At 43.5% G+C, this 18119-nt stretch overlaps 1 protein-coding gene and 1 long non-coding RNA gene across 2 annotated transcripts in view; both read left to right on the forward strand.

Annotated features, from left to right (window-relative positions):
• The window catches only part of LOC133362634 (zinc finger protein 91-like), a 33292-nt gene extending 16379 nt beyond the window's left edge, over positions 1–16913 (forward strand). The window contains exons 6-8 of the mRNA XM_061581553.1: positions 4626–5573; positions 10604–10671; positions 12818–16913. Coding sequence (XP_061437537.1) covers positions 4626–5573; positions 10604–10671; positions 12818–13967 — 2166 coding nt within the window. The 3' untranslated portion in view covers positions 13968–16913. The remainder of the gene's footprint in view (positions 1–4625; positions 5574–10603; positions 10672–12817) is intronic.
• LOC133362638 (uncharacterized) lies at positions 248–4436 on the forward strand. Its single transcript, XR_009757519.1, has 3 exons — positions 248–837; positions 3058–3130; positions 4365–4436. It is a non-coding gene; the product is annotated as an uncharacterized LOC133362638 (long non-coding RNA).
• Positions 16914–18119: the final 1206 nt, after the last annotated feature.

Raw genomic sequence — 18119 nt, forward strand, 5'->3', positions numbered from 1 at the left:
ACACACACACACAGTGTACACACACACGCAGTGTACACACACAGTGTACACACAGTGTACACACACACAGTGTACACACACACAGTGTACACACACACACAATGTACACACGCAGTGTGTACACACAATGTACACACGCAGTGTACACACACAGTGTACACACAATGTACACACACAGTGTACACACACACAGTGTACACACAGTGTGTACAGTGTACACACACACAGTGTGTACACACACACACAATGTACACGTGTGTACACACTGTCCATGTGTGTGTGTACACACACAATAATGTCCACATTGTTGAGCTGAGCTCACACACCCAAGGGGTCTCTGTTCAAGGGAGGGAGCAATGGAAAATTAATCTTAATCAACTTAAACTCTAATCCCGCTACGTGACGTCACCACTCAGCATGACCTCATCGGCGTGAAACGCCAGGGGGAGGTGTACCTTGCTAGTGACGTCATGTCACCAAAGTATTCACCCCAACCCGTCTCAAGGGAGCGTGACGTCACCTCTGCCTGGGTCACTTCCGTTATCTGTTCAAGCACTATCCTTATTTGGGCAAAGCCACGCCCACTGACTGGCGGCTCATTAACATAAATTATTCGTGAAAGACGTCACGAGTTCGTTGTGACCGGTTCGGCACCCACGGCCCATCCCTCCACGAGTGGGCCAGGCTCATTAACATAATTTATGTAAGTTACAGAGCCGCTCATTGTGGGAGGGGAGTGTCTTGTACCCCACAAGTGACGTCATGTCACCTGCTGCTGCCGCGTGACGTCACGAGGTAACGGAAAGTTGCGGCTCCGCGCGGGAACTGAAGTCTGAGGTAAGAAATTATCATCGCGGTTGTGGTGGTTGTTGTTGTGGCTGTTGTTGTGGTTGTTGTGGTTGTTGTTTACCGAGGTAGAGCCTCGCTCTCTCTCTCTCGTAGGGATGTTATTTGAGTAGCAGCGAGCATGGAAGCGATGTGCAGATTGAAACTTTACAACGCGGGGCCTAGTGCCTCCTGCCCTCGCCTGGTCGCGTTCGCTTCAATTCTCTCGCTTAGTTGGGCAATTTCGATGTAAAGCTTCTTTCGTGACTGCAGTGATTCATCTGCTTGGTTCTTTCGGTAAAGTCATCACGTAGAATGGAAATAATAAAATAAAATAAAAAAATAATACAAATAAAACATAACATTTTATTAGTTTTATATCACGTAGAATGGAAATAATAAAATAGTCTTATTTTTAATATTTGTATTATTTTATTATTTCCATTCTACGTGACTTTACCGAAAGAACCAAGAAGATAGTTTAGCAACCTATGGAAGAACGCGATCAGCCAGGAGATGCGTTAGTTGTGTTAACTCGAGATTTGAAGCTTTCGTGACTGCAGTGATTCATACTCTTAGGTTTGTTCGGTAAAGTCACCGTGTAGGTGAAAAATGAAATTACAATTAATAAAAGTAACAATAGAAATAAAATATAAAATAATAAATCACGACGTTTCGGAGGCAACACAAGTCTCTGTCATCAGGTGGGACCGTCACAGCCAGATTTGCTGCATCAAGTGAGGCGTGATTTTATTATTTTATTTCTATTTTTACTATTATAATTTTAATTTAATTTTCTACCTACATGGTGACTTTATCGAAACAACCTAAGAGTACGTTAGTTGGTGTGTTGACCGACTCTGTGTTGCATTACATTTCAAATATTAAGTTTGTTTGATTAAGTGTCTCTCTCTGTGTGCAGTCACCAAAGCTCCAAATCTCTCATTGACACAAGGCCGTAATTATAATGTTATAATAAATATAGTATATATAATTAGAATGTTATAATAAGTATAATATGTTATAATAATTATAACATGTTATAATAATCATGATATGTTATAATTATAATAATCAAATATGCCCCTCCAATATATTTCTGTAAAATATTTGTAAATAATAATTGCGATGCTCTGTTAATAAAAAGAACCATTTGCTAAACCTTGGCCACGAAATCTGGAGTTGTCTTCATATAACAATGCATAGATTTCTGTTTATATGATTGCGTTGTACTTTATGAATCCCTAATCTCTGCCATTACATACTATGAAACAAGAAAAGGTTAAAAAGAAAAAACAGCAATGTAATACAATACACTTTTAGACATTATTGTATAAAAGAAAAAAAATTCCATCCCATGTGTTAGTGAACTTTTACAAATATTTTAGGGAGGAAATGGCAGGAAATGAGTTTTCAAATTTAGATATTTTTCTGGGGGGGGACCCCAGACTCCCTGCAAGATTTGGTCCCCCCCAATGTTCTCTGTGTGTCTCTGTGTGTGTGTGTGTCTCTCTCTGTGTCTGTCATGTCTCTGTGTGTCTCTCTCTGTGTCTGTGTCATCTCTCTGTGTGTCTCTGTGTGTGTGTCTCTCTGTGTCTCTGTGTCATCTCTCTCTGTGTGTCTATGTGTGTATCTCTCTCTCTCTGTGTCTTTCTGTCATCTCTCTCTGCTTATGTGTCTGTCTATGTGTATCTGTGTCTCCGTGTCTGTGTTTTGTCTTTCTCAAATTGAGAAATCTTTGGAAGAACGTAATCAACCTGTTGGGGTGTTGACTTATGTTAGCCGACTCTCTGTGTTGTATTGCATTACATTTCTAAGTTTACTAGATTTTTTTCTCTTTCATTTGTACCTGATGATGATTGCTTGTGTTGTAATTGAAACGTCGTTTGCTATTTGCACACAGCGTTGGTGTACGGTGCTTTTTGTGGAATATTTTGCTGTTTTTCCCTGGATTTTATGTTTGCACAGTCACATAGTCACTTTAAGATGTTTTCTCGTTCATGTTTTTGTTTGTTGCGGTTGCATCCGATTCAAGAGCCGAATGGCTCACGGGGCTATACCAAATAAATGAAACTGAAACTATAATTTTATTTATTTATTTTATTCTACGTGACTTTACCGAAAGAACCAAAGAGTATCTTGCTTAAGTTTTAATTTCTCTTCACCTGGCTCGCTACTTTGTAACTTTGTTTTATTTGAAATATTCACACTTTTTTTTTCATTTTTTACCAGGCCACGCCCGCTTGAGCTGCTGTACCGCTCTTGTTTTCAGAAGCGACCTGCTCACAACAACAACAACAACAAGGTGAGGCTTGTCAACAGCGTGGTGGTGTTCACTCTAGATGCGTGGCGGTGTTCACTCTGGACGCGTGGCGGTGTTCACTCTGGACGCGTGGCGGTGTTCACTCTGGACGCGTGGCGGTGTTCACTCTGGACGCGTGGCGGTGTTCACTCTGGACGCGTGGCGGTGTTCGCTCTAGACGTGTGGTGGTGTTCACTCTAGACGCGTGGCGGTGTTCACTCTGGACGCGTGGCAGTGTTCACTCTGGACGCGTGGCGGTGTTCACTCTGGACGCGTGGCGGTGTTCGCTCTAGACGTGTGGTGGTGTTCACTCTAGACACGTGGCGTTGTTCACTCTGGACACGTGGCGTTGTTCGCTCTCTGCATGTGGAGTGGGGACAATCGGGGGATCCGGAGGGAAATCCACGTGACCACGGGAAGAGAGAAAGACACACAAACTAAATATACAGCAGGCGTCAGGGTTGGGATGAATCCACGACTTCCTGTATGCCAGGAGAGGTAGTTAACATCTCACCACGGGGAGCGAGAGAGACACGCAGCCTCAGGGGTGTTGATTAATCCTCATTGAATTACTTTGTGGAGTCAGGAAGCATTAATAGTGAGCAAATGAAGGTGGTTAGGCATGGGTCTGGACACACCTCTTAACCATGCCAGTGTGTGACAGTGTAAAGTTTGTGTTGGCAGTTAAGTCTATTAACTCTATTGAACACGGAGGTTATATCACAACAAGTTTTTGGTTTTTTCCTCTGGAACTTTATAAGAATGGAAACAGTCAAGAAGTTAACACAGCATACACATGCAGCTGAAGTCAGATCTGTTCATTCCAGCGTGCAAGGACATCGTGAGCCTGGCTGGCTTCACACCTCCTAAGTTGCGATTGAACATTAATTTATGCATTTTTGCATAACACAAATAGTATTATTTTCAACACCTTTTGCTATGTCAGCTAAATTTAGCTTTCATAAATATTGCTTTTGTAGCTAGACAGCCTAAAATTGCGTGCTCGGAGTTTTGGGTTAACATTCATTTTGAAGATACGAGGGCTTCCAGGTATGTTTATGACCATTCACCCTCTCATTGTGTGCCAGAACAGCCCGTGTGATGAATTTGGGAAACTTTTTCACTAAATCATGAATATATGAATAAGTGTCGACTTATAAGTCATGTGTTACTGTGTAAATATGCATTCCTCTGTGCATCGATACTGACGTGGATGTAACTTTTTTTCTGTCTGCAGCTGTCGCTTCCTCTGCAGAAATTGGTCTGATGGAGCAAAGGCACTCGGCGCGGCTCGGTGCAAAAAGGCAACAATGCGACCGGTGTGCATACAGCACGGATCATCCTGGACATTTGACAAGGCACCAGAAAACTCACACAGGAGAGAAACCCTTCAAGTGCAGTGTGTGTGGGAAGGCGTTTTCAGATTCATCTACTCGTGTAAAACACCAGATAATGCACACAGGGAGATAAACCCTTCAAGTGCAGTGTGTGTGGGAAGGCGTTTGCACAGTCATCTACTCTTATAGCACACCAGAGAACACACACGGGAGATACACCCTTCAAGTGCAGTGTGTGTGGGAAGGCGTTTGCATTTTCATCTACTCTTATAATACACCAGAGAACTCACACAGGAGAGAAACCCTTCAAGTGCAGTGTGTGTGGGAAGGCGTTTGCACATTCTTCTGGTCTTGTAGCACACCAGAGAAGACACACGGGAGAGAAACCCTTCAAGTGCAGTGTGTGTGGGAAGGCGTTTGCACATTCATCTGGTCTTGTAGCACACCAGAGAACACACACCGGAGAGAAACCCTTCAGGTGCACTCTGTGCGGGACGGCATTTGCACGTAAACAAACTCTTCAAGTACACCAGAGAACACACACGGGAAAAAAACTCTTCAAGTGCAGTGTGTGTGGGAAGGCATTTTTATTTTCATCTCATCTTGAAATACATCAGAGAACACACACGGGAGAGAAACCCTTCAGGTGCAGTGTGTGTGGGAAGGCGTTTGCACAGTCATCAAATCTTCAAAGACACCAGAGAACACACAAGCATCAGAAGATCCACAAGGAGTGGAGTCTGAAATCAGCTTGCGAAAGTCAAAGTGCCGCAATGAGCCCATCCCTCATCAAACAAGAACCGGAAGACAATTCCAGCTTGGACGCTTTGAAAGGTATCGAGGTGAAACGTAAAGAAGTGAAGGTGAAGAGTGAAGAAGTGATGGTGAAGAGTGAAGAAGTGATGGTGAAGAGCGAAGAAGTGAAGGTAAAATGTGAAGATGAAGATTCAACTCCCAAATCGGACCTTCACATCGATGGAGGCAACGTGAAGCAGGAGGAGAATTCTGACTGTGAGGCAGAGCGAGGCAACTCCCAGCAGTTTGTGGAAGTGGAGGTGTGGGTGGACTTCCTCCGAGACAATACAAAGTCAAATGGAGACCCGGTAGATGTGTAAGCCAGTGACGATGTCGCTCCAATAGACGCACCTTTGTGACAGGCTTTTAATGACAAGAATGAAGTTGAACACTCAATTCCTAGGTTCAACCTGCAGAGTAAGAGCGGCCAGTCTGTGTGGACCTGTGTGTTGGGTAGATCTCTAACCAGGAGCGAGAGCCAATAAGCTCCCAAGCATTCGCTATGTTATCAATTGCATTTATATGGTGCTTGCTTAATCGCCCCGGCAACTCGGAGTTCTATATCGTTTCTCGTCTCAAACACTCGAAGAGCATCTCCAGGTAGCAGCTGCCCCTATGTGGCACAAGGTGGTGGCCGTGCACCGGCCTGCATGTGGACAAGAGCCTGTCAGTAGGGGGCGATGGTTGATGTGGCATCTCAGTTGTGGAGTTTGTCGGTAATGTTTCGAATTTCATCAATTTTGACCCAGACGCCAGCATGCAATGGCCTACTCGTTTTGAATGGTGCATTAGTATGTTGTACATACACTGTTAAGCAGACGGTGCGTATATTTTTAATTAGCTTCTTGTTAATAGGATGTAACGTAATGCAGTATATTTCAGTGCAGTAATTCAATTTTGTTAATATGCCTGTCAATAATTTAGAATGAATACTTGTATGATGGTGTGCGTACATGTACCATTTTGTCTATAAGGGTCAAACATTGAATTAGTGATGTTAGGACAAAGTGTGTGTTTTGCAAGTAACCTGTACAGATCACTTCAGGTGAGACTCAGTAGTTCTTGTGATACAGGTCAAAGGGTACTTTTGTGTTTCAGGAAGCGTCTGCCTTTGGAGCAACTCATTGTCTTTGAAATAGGGAGCACACTCGGATCATTCATCAGTTACAAGGCATACCACTCAAAAGTTACACGTAGAGGAGATACATTCTCAACAACACGAATTATAATTTGTATTACGTGTTGACGTAGATTTTGTCGAATTAGGACGAGAAATGGTCCTTGCCGATTAACGTCTGGATGTTCACAACCATGGGGTTGTAAGCAAGCCTGACCGCCTGCGGTGCCCCTCACAACCATTTACGGCCTTAGGCCAGGAAAGTCACGAAAAAAATTCACACGAACGACACATCCACGCAAGCACCCGATGCTCCGTTTAGAATTTTTAAAATGAAACAACTTTGAATTGTATTATTTTTGAATTAGATAATTGTATTTCTTCATTAAAGCTTATGTCATTTTACATCTGGAAGACTTCATTGAAAACAACATTTTGTAGTGAAATTTCTCTAGTCGTGAGGTAAATGGCCTTACCGGGGTTCGGTTCGATGCGGACTTTCACCTGGTTGGGATCGCGGGGTGGAGATAAGGCGACACAGAGCTGGCTGTGCCAGAAGACCGCCGTCTGCAGATCGATTCCAACGGGATCGAACGTCTGTCCCTACTCCTCCGTCGTTTATGTAGGGGGCGAGTAGGTTTGCAGCGCCTCCTGCATGAAAACGAAGGAAAGTGCAGGGTTCATCACAGATGACGTTGTGTGCTTATATAAGAGTACTCGCGGGAAGTACCCGGCGTGAAATTTCCCACTTTTTTTAACGTAATATATATAGGATACTAAGGCTAAGCACACCCGAGGATTGCACTTTTGTTAAAAAATGAAGCTGTAAAAATGTGTCCATTATTGGCCAAAAACGGCATAGGTTAGTATGCCTATTTTCTATATTGGGATGTAAACATTTCATCATAAAATGTTCCACTTTTAATCTAATACATAGCATACTAGGGGTAAATACAATTGATTAATTTACTTTTTGTTGAAAAAGAAAGCTATGAAAATTTTGCTTATTTTGGTTAAAACCGGCATAAGTATCCCCGATTTTCCTTTTGGGACTTGAGAATTTAATCGTGAAATTTCCCACTTTTAAAGTAATATAGAGCATACTAATGCTTAACAAAATGGAGGAATTAACTTTTTTTGGAAAATCTAGCTATGAAAATGTAGCGAATCTTGGCCAAGAACGGCATTGGTAAAGTATGCCGATTTGATACAGCTGTAAAAGTTCGTTAAATTTTAGCCAACAACGGCAGAGGTTCGTATGCCGATTTACTGTTTGGGACGTGAAAATTTTATGGTGAAATTTCCCACTTTTAATGTAATACAGAGCATACTAATGCTTAACAAAATGGAGGAATTCACTTTTTCTTTTTACTTCTAAATTTTATGCATGAAATTCCACACTTTTTATCGTAATATATGGGCTACTCAGGCTAAACACAACTAAGGAATGCACTTTTCGTTGAAAAATAAAGCTAGAAAATTTGGATCGATTTTGCCAAAAAACGGCATAGGTTAGTATGGCGATTATCTTTTTAAGGACGTGAAAATGTCATCGTGAAATGTCGAGAGCCAAGCCACAACATCTACAAAATGCTGCTCATAGCGAGTAGCAGCACCGGTGCAGGTCGTCACGGCACACGAGGGGGTGGGTGGCCAGCACCACGCCCGGCCGCCTTTGTCTCCCCAGTGCTGGCGATGTTGACACACCGCACCGGGGACTCGTTTGAGGCCGTTTCGACACTGCCGCTCCCCTTCTGTCAACAAACTTGAACTCCGACCCCGCCCTCTGACGTCACCGCTCAGCGTGACCTCATCGGCATCAAACGCCAGGGGGAGGTGTACCCCGCAAGTGACGTCATGTCACCTGCTGCCGCGTGACGTCACGAGGTAACGGAAAGTTGCGGCTCCGCGCGTGAACTGCAATCCGAGGTGAGAAATTATCATCGCGGTTGTGGTGGTGGTGGTTGTGGTTGTTGTGGTGGTGGTGGTTGTGGTGGTTGTGGTTGTTGTTTACCGAGGTAGAGCCTCGCTCTCTCTCTCGTAGGGATGTCAATTGAGTAGCAGCGAGCATGGAAGCGATGTGCAGATTGAAACTTTACAACGCGGGGCCTAGTGCCTCCTGCCCTCGCCTGGTCGCGTTCGCTTCAATTCTCTCGCTTAGTTGAGCAATTTCGATTTAAAGCTTCTTTCGTGCCTGCAGTGATTCATCTGCTTGGTTCTTTCGGTAAAGTCATCACGTAGAATGGAAATAATAAAAGAATAAACATAAACCAATGAAATAAAAAAAAACATAATAACCTTTTAATATGTTTTACATCACGTAGAATAGAAATAATAAAATAGTCAAACTAATATGTTTAATATTTGTATTATTTTATTACTTCCATTCTACGTGACTTTACCGAAAGAACCAAGAAGATAGTTTAGCAACCTGTGGAAGAACGCGATCAGCCAGGAGATGCGTTAGTTGTGTGTTGACCGACTCTCTGTGTTGCATTGCATTTCTAAATTTGACTAAGTTTGTTTGATTAAGTGTCTCTCTCTGTGTGCAGTCACCAAACCTCCAAATCTCTCATTGACACAAGGCCGTAAATATAATGTTATAATAATGATAATATATAAATTATAATGTTATAATAAATATAATATATGTTAATTATAATGTTATAATAAGTATAATATGTTGTAATAGTTATAATAATATATATTAATTATAATGTTATAATAAGTGTAATATGTTATAATAATTATAATAATCAAATATGCCCCTCCAATATATTGCTGTAAAAATATTTGTAAATAATAATTGCGATGCTCTGTTAATAAAAACAACAATTTGCTAAACCTTTGCCACAAAATCTGGACTTGTCTTCATATAACAATGCATAGATTTCTGTTTATATGATTGCGTTGTACTTTATGAATCCCTAATCTCTGCCATTACATACTATGAAACAAGAAAAGGTAAAAAAGAAAAAACAGCAATGTAATACAATACACTATTAGACATTGTATCAAATAAAAAAAATTCCATCCCATGTGTTAGTGAACTTTTACAAATATTTTAGGGAGGAAATGGCAGGAAATTAGTTTTCAAATTTAGATATTTTTCTGGGGGGGGGGGGACCCCAGACCCCCCGGAAGATTTGGTCCCCCCCAATGTTGACTTTGACACAGAGGCGTTGTCTCTCTGTGTGTCTATGTGTGTGTGTCTCTGTGTCTATGTGTGTCTATGTGTGTGTGTCTGTGTCTATGTGTGTGTCTCCGTGTGTCTGTGTCATGTGTCTATGTGTGTGTCTCTCTCTGTGTGTCTCTCTGTCATCTCTCTCTCTATGTCTATGTGTGTGTCTCTCTCTGTGTGTCTTTGTGTCATCTCTCTCTGCTTATGTGTCTGTCTGTGTGTCTCCGTGTCTGTGTTTTGTCTCTCTCTCAAATTGAGCAATCTTTGGAAGAACGTGATCAACCAGGTGGGGTGTTGACTGTTATGTTAGCCGACTCTCTGTGTTGTATTGCATTACATTTCTAAGTTTCATATTCTTAGGTTTTTTGGTAAAGTCACGTAGGTAAAAAATTCAAATTAATAAAAGTAAAATAAAAATAAAATAAAAATCACGACGTTTTGGAGGCAACACAAGCTTCCGTCTTCAGGTGGAACCGTCACAGCACGATTGCTGCATCTTACTTGATGATTTCTGCATCTTATTTGATGATTGCTGCATCTTACTTGATGATTGCTGCATCTTACTTGATGATTGCTGCATCTTACTTGATGATTGCTGCTTCTTACTTGATGATTGCTGCATCTTACTTGATGCAGCAATCGTGCTGTGACGGTTCCACCTGAAGACGGAGGCTTGTGTTGCCTCCAAAACGTCGTGATTTTTATTTTATTTTTATTTTACTTTTATTAATTTTTTACCGACGTGACTTTACCAGAAAAAACCTAAGAATTTGAATCCTTGCAGTCACGAAAGCTTCAAATATAGAATTTCTAAGTTGACTAGGTTTGTTTTCTCTTTCATTTGTACCTGATGATTGCTTGTGTTGCAATCGAAACGTCGCATGCTATTGTCAAATTTATTTATTTATTTATTCTACATGACTTTCCCGAAAGAACCAAAGAGTATCTTGCTTAAGTTTTAATTTCTCTTCACCTGGCTCGCTACCTTGTAACTTTGTTTTGTTTTAAATATTCAGAGTTTTTTTTTTCATTTTTTACCAGGCCACGCCCGCTTGAGCTGCTATACCGCTCTTGTTTTCAGAAAAGACCTGCCCACAACCACAATAATAACAAGGTGGGGCTTGTCAATAGCGTGTGGCTGTGTTCACTCTAGACGCGTGACGGTGTTCACTCTAGACGCGTGGCGGTGTTCACTCTAGACGCGTGGCGGTGTTCACTCTGGATGCGTGGCGGTGTTCACTCTGGACGCGTGGCGGTGTTCACTCTGGACGCGTGGCGGTGTTCACTCTGGACGCGTGGCGGTGTTCACTCTAGACGCGTGGCGTTGTTCACTATAGACGCGTGGCGGTGTTCACTCTGGACGCGTGGTGGTGTTCACTCTGGACGCGTGGCGATGTTCACTCTAGACGCGTGGCGGTGTTCACTCTGGACGCGTGGCGGTGTTCACTCTAGACGCGTGGTGGTGTTCACTCTGGACGCGTGGCGGTGTTCACTCTGGACGCGTGGTGGTGTTCACTCTGGACGCGTGGCGGTGTTCACTAGACGCGTGGCGGTGTTCACTCTAGACTCGTGGCGGTGTTCACTCCAGACGCGTGGCGTTGTTCACTCTAGACGCGTGGCGTTCACTCTAGACGTGTGGCGGTGTTCACTCTAGACGCGTGGCGGTGTTCACTCTAGACGCGTGGCGGTGTTCACTCAAGACATGTGGAGGGGAAACCCGGGGATCGGGAAGGAAATCAACGCGACCACTGGGAGAGAGAGAGAGAGACACGCAGCCTCGGCTGTGTTGGTTGATCCTCAATGAATTACTTGGTGGAGTGAGGAAGCATTAATACTGAGCAGGTGAAGGTAGCCAGGCGTGGGTCTGGACACACCACCACCTGTGAACCGTGCCAGTGCGTGACAGTGGTGGAGCCAGTGGGGGTGGGGTGGCACGTGCCCCCCCAACGATCCGATCGAAATCCCTAATTTCGATGGGATCATTGGGGTTTATTAGTAACTAGCTTCACTACCCGGCTTTGCCCGGGACTTGGATTCTTGTCTTGGATTAAAACACGTCCTACGCGGAGTGTTTGGGGGGGGTGGGGGTGATGTCAGCAAGCACGCTGTGTAATGCTTCCGCATGCGGGTGTGACATCACAGATATGACGTCACCGCTCACTTGCGTGCAAAATAAATGCATTATTGCGCCCCACCCCCCCCCCCCCCAAAATACAAAAGTCTATTTTTATACTTTTCGCATTGTGTACAGTCTGGAAGCTACCCACATGCCTAATTTCAAGTTTGTTTCATGTTTTCGAACAGACATTCACAGATTTCCCTTTTATATATATAGATAAATCAGCATTTTGCGACCCCCACCGCCACCGTGTGACATGTTATTACGTGCCAGGGACTCTGAGAGGACAACAGTCCAAGTCCATAATTGGCAATAAGAAACGGCAAAGCAGTTACAAGCGACTCACAGAATTGTGCGCAGTTGCGTCTACAGTACACGACTTCCCTGAAGGCATCAACAACTTCAGCGAGCACGATGCCGATCACACGTGTCAAATAAAAAGCAAGGGACAAGTTCTTACTAACAACTCCTTACTAACAACTCCTTACTTAATAACAACTCCTATTATTTTTCATTGTTGGAGGGGTTTCCCCCCCTACCTGAAAATCCTGGCTCCGCCTCTTGAGTGTGTGACAGTGTCAAGTTTATAGTTGCAGTAAAGTCTATTAACTCTATTGAGCACGGAGGTTTTTCCAAAACAGTAGTTGTTTTTTTTTTCCTCTGGAACTCTTTGTAAGAATGGAGTCAGGAAGTTAACACAGCACACGGTGCAGCTGAAGTCGGAACTGTTCATCCCAGCATTCAAGGACATCTGTGCCTGGCTTCACACCTCTAAGTTGCGATTGAACATTAATTTATGCATTTCTGCAGAACAAAATTTTTATTATTTTCAACACCCTTTGCTATGTCAGCTGAATTTAGCTTTCATAAATATTCCTTTTGAAGCCAGACAGCTGAAATTGTGTGCTCTGAGTCTTGGGTTAACATTAATTTTGAAGATACGAGGGCTTCCAGGCACGGTTATAACCATTTGCTCTCTCTTTGTGTGCCATAACAGCCCGTGTGATGAATTTGGGAATCTTTTTCACTATATCATGAATATATGAATAAGTGTCGACTTATAAGTCATGTGTTACTGTGTAAATATGCATTCCTCTGTGCATCGATACTAACGTGGATATAACTTTTTTTCTGTCCGCAGCTGTCGCTTCCTCTGTCGAATTTGTCTGATGGAGCAAAGGCACTCGGCGAAGCTCGGTACGACAAGGCAACAATGCGACCGGTGTGCATACAGCACGGATTATGCTGGAAATTTGACACGGCACCAGAGAACTCACACAGGAGAGAAACCCTTCAAGTGCAGTGTGTGTGGGAAGGCGTTTGCACATTCATCTACTCTTGTACAACACCAGAGAATGCACACGGGAGAGAAACCATTCAAGTGCCGAGTGTGTGGGAAGGCGTTTGCACAGTCATCTACTCTTATAGCACACCAGAGAACACACACGGGAAAGAAACCCTTCAAGTGCAGTGTGTGTGGGAAGGCGTTTGCACAGTCATCTACTCTTGTAATACACCAGAGAACACACACGGGAAAGAAACCCTTCATCTGCAGTGTGTGTGGGAAGGCGTATGCACATTCATCTGCTCTTGTACTACACCAGAGAACACACACAGGAGAGAACCCCTTCAAGTGCACTTTGTGCGGGACGATGTTTGCACTTAAACAAAATCTTCAAGTACACCAAAGAACACACACGGGAGAGAAACCCTTCAAGTGCAGTGTGTGTGGGAAGGCGTTTTCAGATTCATCTACTCTTGTAGCACACCAGAGAACACACACGGGAGAGAAACCCTTCAAGTGCAGTGTGTGTGTGAAGGCGTTTGCACAGTCATCTGCTCTTCAAAGACACCAGAGAACACACAAGCATCAGAAGATCCACAAGGAGTGGAGTCTGAAATCAGCTTGTGAAAGTCAAAGTGCCGCAATGAGCCCATCCCTCATCAAACAAGAACCGGAAGAAAATCCCAGCTTGGACACTTTTAAAGGTATCGAGGTGAAATATGAAGAGGTGAATGTGAAATGTGAAGAAGTGATGGTGAAGAGCGAAGAAGTGAAGGTGAAATGTGAAGAAGTGATGGTGAAGAGCGAAGAAGTGAAGGTAAAATGTGAAGATGAAGAGTCAACTCCAAAATCGGACCTTCACATCGATGGAGGCAACGTGAAGCAGGAGGAGAATTCTGACTGTGAGGCAGAGCGAGGCAACTCCCAGCAGTTTGTGGAAGTGGAGGTGTGGGTGGACTTCCTCCGAGACAATACAAAGTCAAATGGAGACCCGGTAGATGTATAAGCTTGAGACGATGTCGCTCTAAGTTATGCACTTTTGTCACAGGCCTTTAATGACAAGAATGTGAAGTTGAACACTCAATTCCTAGGTTCAACCTGCAGAGTAAGAGCGGCCAGTCTTTGTGGACCTGTGGGTTTGGTAGATCTCTAACCAGGAGCGGGAGCCAATAAGCTCCCAAGCATTCGCTATGTTATTAATTGCATTTATATGGTGCTTGCTTATTCGCCTCGGCAATTCGGATTTTTGTATCGTATCTCGTCTCAAACACTCGAATAGCATCCCCAGGTAGCAGCTGCCCCTATGTGGCACAAGGTGGTGGCCCTTTACCGGCCTGCATGTGGACAAGAGCCTGTCAGTAGAGGGCGATGGTTGATGTGGCATCTCAGTTGTGGAGTTTGTAATGTTTGGAATTTGCTCAATTTTGACCCAGACACCAGCATGCAAAGGCCTCGTTTTGAATGGCGCAAAAGTATGTTGTACATACACTGTTAAGCAGACGGTGAATATTTTTTGAAATAGCTTGTTAATACAATGTAACCTGGTGCAGCATTTTTCAGTGCAGTAATTAAATTTTATTTAAATGACTCAATAATTTTGAATGAATACCTGTCTTATTGTGTGCGTACATGTAACATTTTGTTTATGTTCTGCCTCACGGCAGGGGCTTTGCCTCACGGCAGATGGGGGGGGGGGGGGCGCGTATGTACACAGGAATTTCATGTTTTTAATGAAAATTTTGGTCACGTGACCAGGAAGTTGCGATTTAAGATTCCCACTCAACCACGCGGGCGTCGGCCATTACACACATAATTCAAGATGGCGGCACACATCACGTCCCAGTGAAGCCAGCCGCGATTATCCATTGTGGGAGCTTAAGAAGCATTGTAGGTTCGTTTATGTTCTTATAATATTGGCAATGCTGTTATAATGTTAGAATGGCCGTTATAATGATGTAAATGCCTTTATAATGCTGTTAAATTGTTATGGTAAATACGAGGCCTAGTTAACAACGGAGCCTGCAACTTTCCTTATTGTGAATGTTACATGTAATTTAATAAGTCGAGTCAAACTTGTACCCAAGTAACTATATTGCGATCCTGAGAGCAAGGATGATGAAATATCTCATCCACATTTAGTGTTGTGTAATACTGTACATTTGGGGTGCAGTGTGATGAATACACGATGTGTCTTTATGTAACACAGCAGCTTATGCTCTTGTATAGTTATTCAGTGGTAATGTAGGGGCCTGGTCCATCCAGGTTCTATTGTTGAGAAACATGTTATCTAAGACAATGTTCTGATGCTGTGGTGTTCATTCATTGTGTTGGTGTTTCCGGGTTATAACAGATGCTGTATCTGTGCTGTTTTATCACCAGTTTTACCTCGTTAAAATCAATAAGTGACGTTTGAAGTCGGATGTTCACCCTGGCTCTGAGGGTTTATTGGACGCGAGGTTATCTACTCAGCGAGCGGTGCAACGCAGCACACAGCGAGGCCGAGACAGTTTATAAGGGTCAAACATTTAATAAGTAATGTTAGGACAAAGTGTGTTATTGGATTAACGTGTACAGATAACTCGGGTGAGACCCGTTGTTCTTGTGATACAGGTCAAAGGATATTTTTGTGTTTTCAGGAAGCGTCTGCCTCTGGAATAACTCATTGTCTTTGAAATAGGGAGCACACTCGGATCATTCATCAGTTACAAGGCATACCACTTAAAAGTTACACGTAGAGGAGATACATTTCGATTTAAAGCTTTCGTGACTGCAGGGATTCATCTTCTGCAGCTACATACTATACAATTACGATACTATATATCACCTTGTACATTGTTCTTCACCTGAGGACGGCTGCTTGCGTTGTGGCCGAAACGTCGTGAGAATTATTTTATTCTGTTTTATTTTATTATTTCCATTCTTCATGACTTTACCGAAAGAACCAAGAAGAGGAGATACATTCTCTACAACACGATTTATAATTTTGTCTTACGTGTTGACGTAGATTTTGTCTAACTTGGACTAGAATTGCCCCTTGCTGATTAACGACTGGATGTTCATAACCATCGGTTGAAACAAGCCCGGCTGCTCTTGAGACGCTGTGCACCAATACGGGTCCACAGGTGGCTTGCACTGAATCAATGACACACTCCCAGAAGGCTGTGCTAGTTATAGTTTGTGTAAAACATTCCTTTGTTTCATGGAGAAATCGATAAGTTAAAGATGTCGTGTCTGCTGATCTGCTTCATAGCAAGGAGGTAATTTTAAGAGCACATTTGAAATGCATTTTTGGTACAGATTTGTATTCGGTTACAAGGCAGAGCACATCTAGTAGATACATTCTCCACAACAACACTCATTCGAATTTTGCATGACGTCTTATATGTTGGCGAACTAGGACAAGAAATGTTCCATGCCGATTAACGTCTAGATGTTCACAACCATGGGTTGAAGCAAGCCTGACCGCCTGCGGTGCCCCTCACAACCATTTATGGCCTTGGGCCAGGAAAGTCACGAAAAAAATTGCGCACGAACGACGCATCCACGCAAGCTCGCGATGCTCCGTTTTGAAGTTTTAAAATGAAACAACTTTGAATTGTATTACCTTTTGAATTAGATAATTGTATTTCTTCTTTAAAAGCTTATATCATTGTACATCTGGAAGACTTATTTGAAAACGACATTTAGTCGTTAAGTAGATGGCCTTGCTGGGGATTTGGTTCGATGCGGACTTTTACCTGGTTGGGATCGTGGAATCGAGATAAGGCGACACAACTGGCCGTGCAGATCGATTCCAACGTGATCGAACGTCTGTCCCTGCATCTCCGTCGTTCATGCAGGGGGCGCGTAGGTTTACAGTGCCCCCTGCAACAACGGAAAGTGCAGCATTTGTCACAGATAGATAAAGTCGTGCATCTTTTTTCTTACCTATAAAAGTAACTTTTTGTCTGTCCGCCTGTCTGTTCGTCTGTGTATGCTCGCTTGCGAGGGATTTGGCGCTCGGGCCGTGGGGTTTAGGATAAAAAAAATTTGCCGGGAGGCACGTCCCGTGCCCCGTGGTGGGAATAGGCATTTCCGTTTTTTCGTCCGTCGTCTTTAAAGCAGTTTAATTATCGATTTAGTGCGATTTTCTCTTTATTTATTTATTTACTATTGCCGGCCGGCACGTGATGCAGCACACCGTTGCGCATGCGTGAGACGCCGACCGAGGGTGGTTGCCCCTGGCAACGGGCAAAGCAAGCCGTCGCTGCGGGGTGGACGCCATTTTTAATTCCCGTAAAAAATACGCACACGCATTAACACGCGACGCTGAGGTAAATTCTTCAAAGTTTAACGTCCTCTTCACCCCCCCCCCCACCCCAATTTGTGGCATCGTCAGGGATTGCATCGACTCTGCTTATTGGAGGAAGAACTGCCCATTCCACATTCAAGCTTCCATTAGATCTATCCCGACAAGAAAACCCCGTTTGCAATATTTCAAAGGGGACTGCCCTTGCACAAGTCCTGGTTAATTGTGAATTAATAGTGTGGGATGAATGCACCATGTCCCACAAGGGAGCATTTGAGGCTGTCAACACAACTTTGCAGGACCTCCGCAACAATTCCAGGATTATGGGTGGTGTAACTTTTCTCATGGCTGGTGACTTCCGACAAACCTTACCTGTGGTACTTCGAGGGACCAAAGCTGATGAGTTAAATGCCTGCATCAAGTCTTCATTCCTCTGGAGGCACGTAATGAAACTGAGACTAACTACAAACATGCGTGTATATCTCCATGGAGACCAAGAGGCAGGAAACTTTGCTGAAGCTCTCCTTGATATTGGAAATGGCAGAATTCTTGCTGATGGCACAGATGGACTTATCACCATGTCTAAAGGCATCCTTTCCACTTCGGAAGAGGAACTGGAAGAAAAAGTGTACCCAAACATGCAACAACACTTTCAAGATGTTGTCTGGCTAGAGGAGAGGGCCATTTTGGCTCCGAAAAATTATGCCGTTCACAGAATAAATTCCATGTTGTTGCAGAAATTATCTGGAGAGAGCAAGTCCTACAAATCTATTGACACAGTGTTGGACCGTGATCAAATTATTCACTATCCAGTTGAATTCTTGAATTCTCTGCAGCTCCCGGGTGTACCACCACACAACTTGCTACTAA

Source organism: Lethenteron reissneri, unplaced genomic scaffold (genome assembly GCF_015708825.2).
Source record: "Lethenteron reissneri isolate LAM-NWPU_2019-01 unplaced genomic scaffold, ASM1570882v1 scaffold_156, whole genome shotgun sequence".
In the NCBI taxonomy this organism is placed as follows: domain Eukaryota; kingdom Metazoa; phylum Chordata; class Hyperoartia; order Petromyzontiformes; family Petromyzontidae; genus Lethenteron; species Lethenteron reissneri.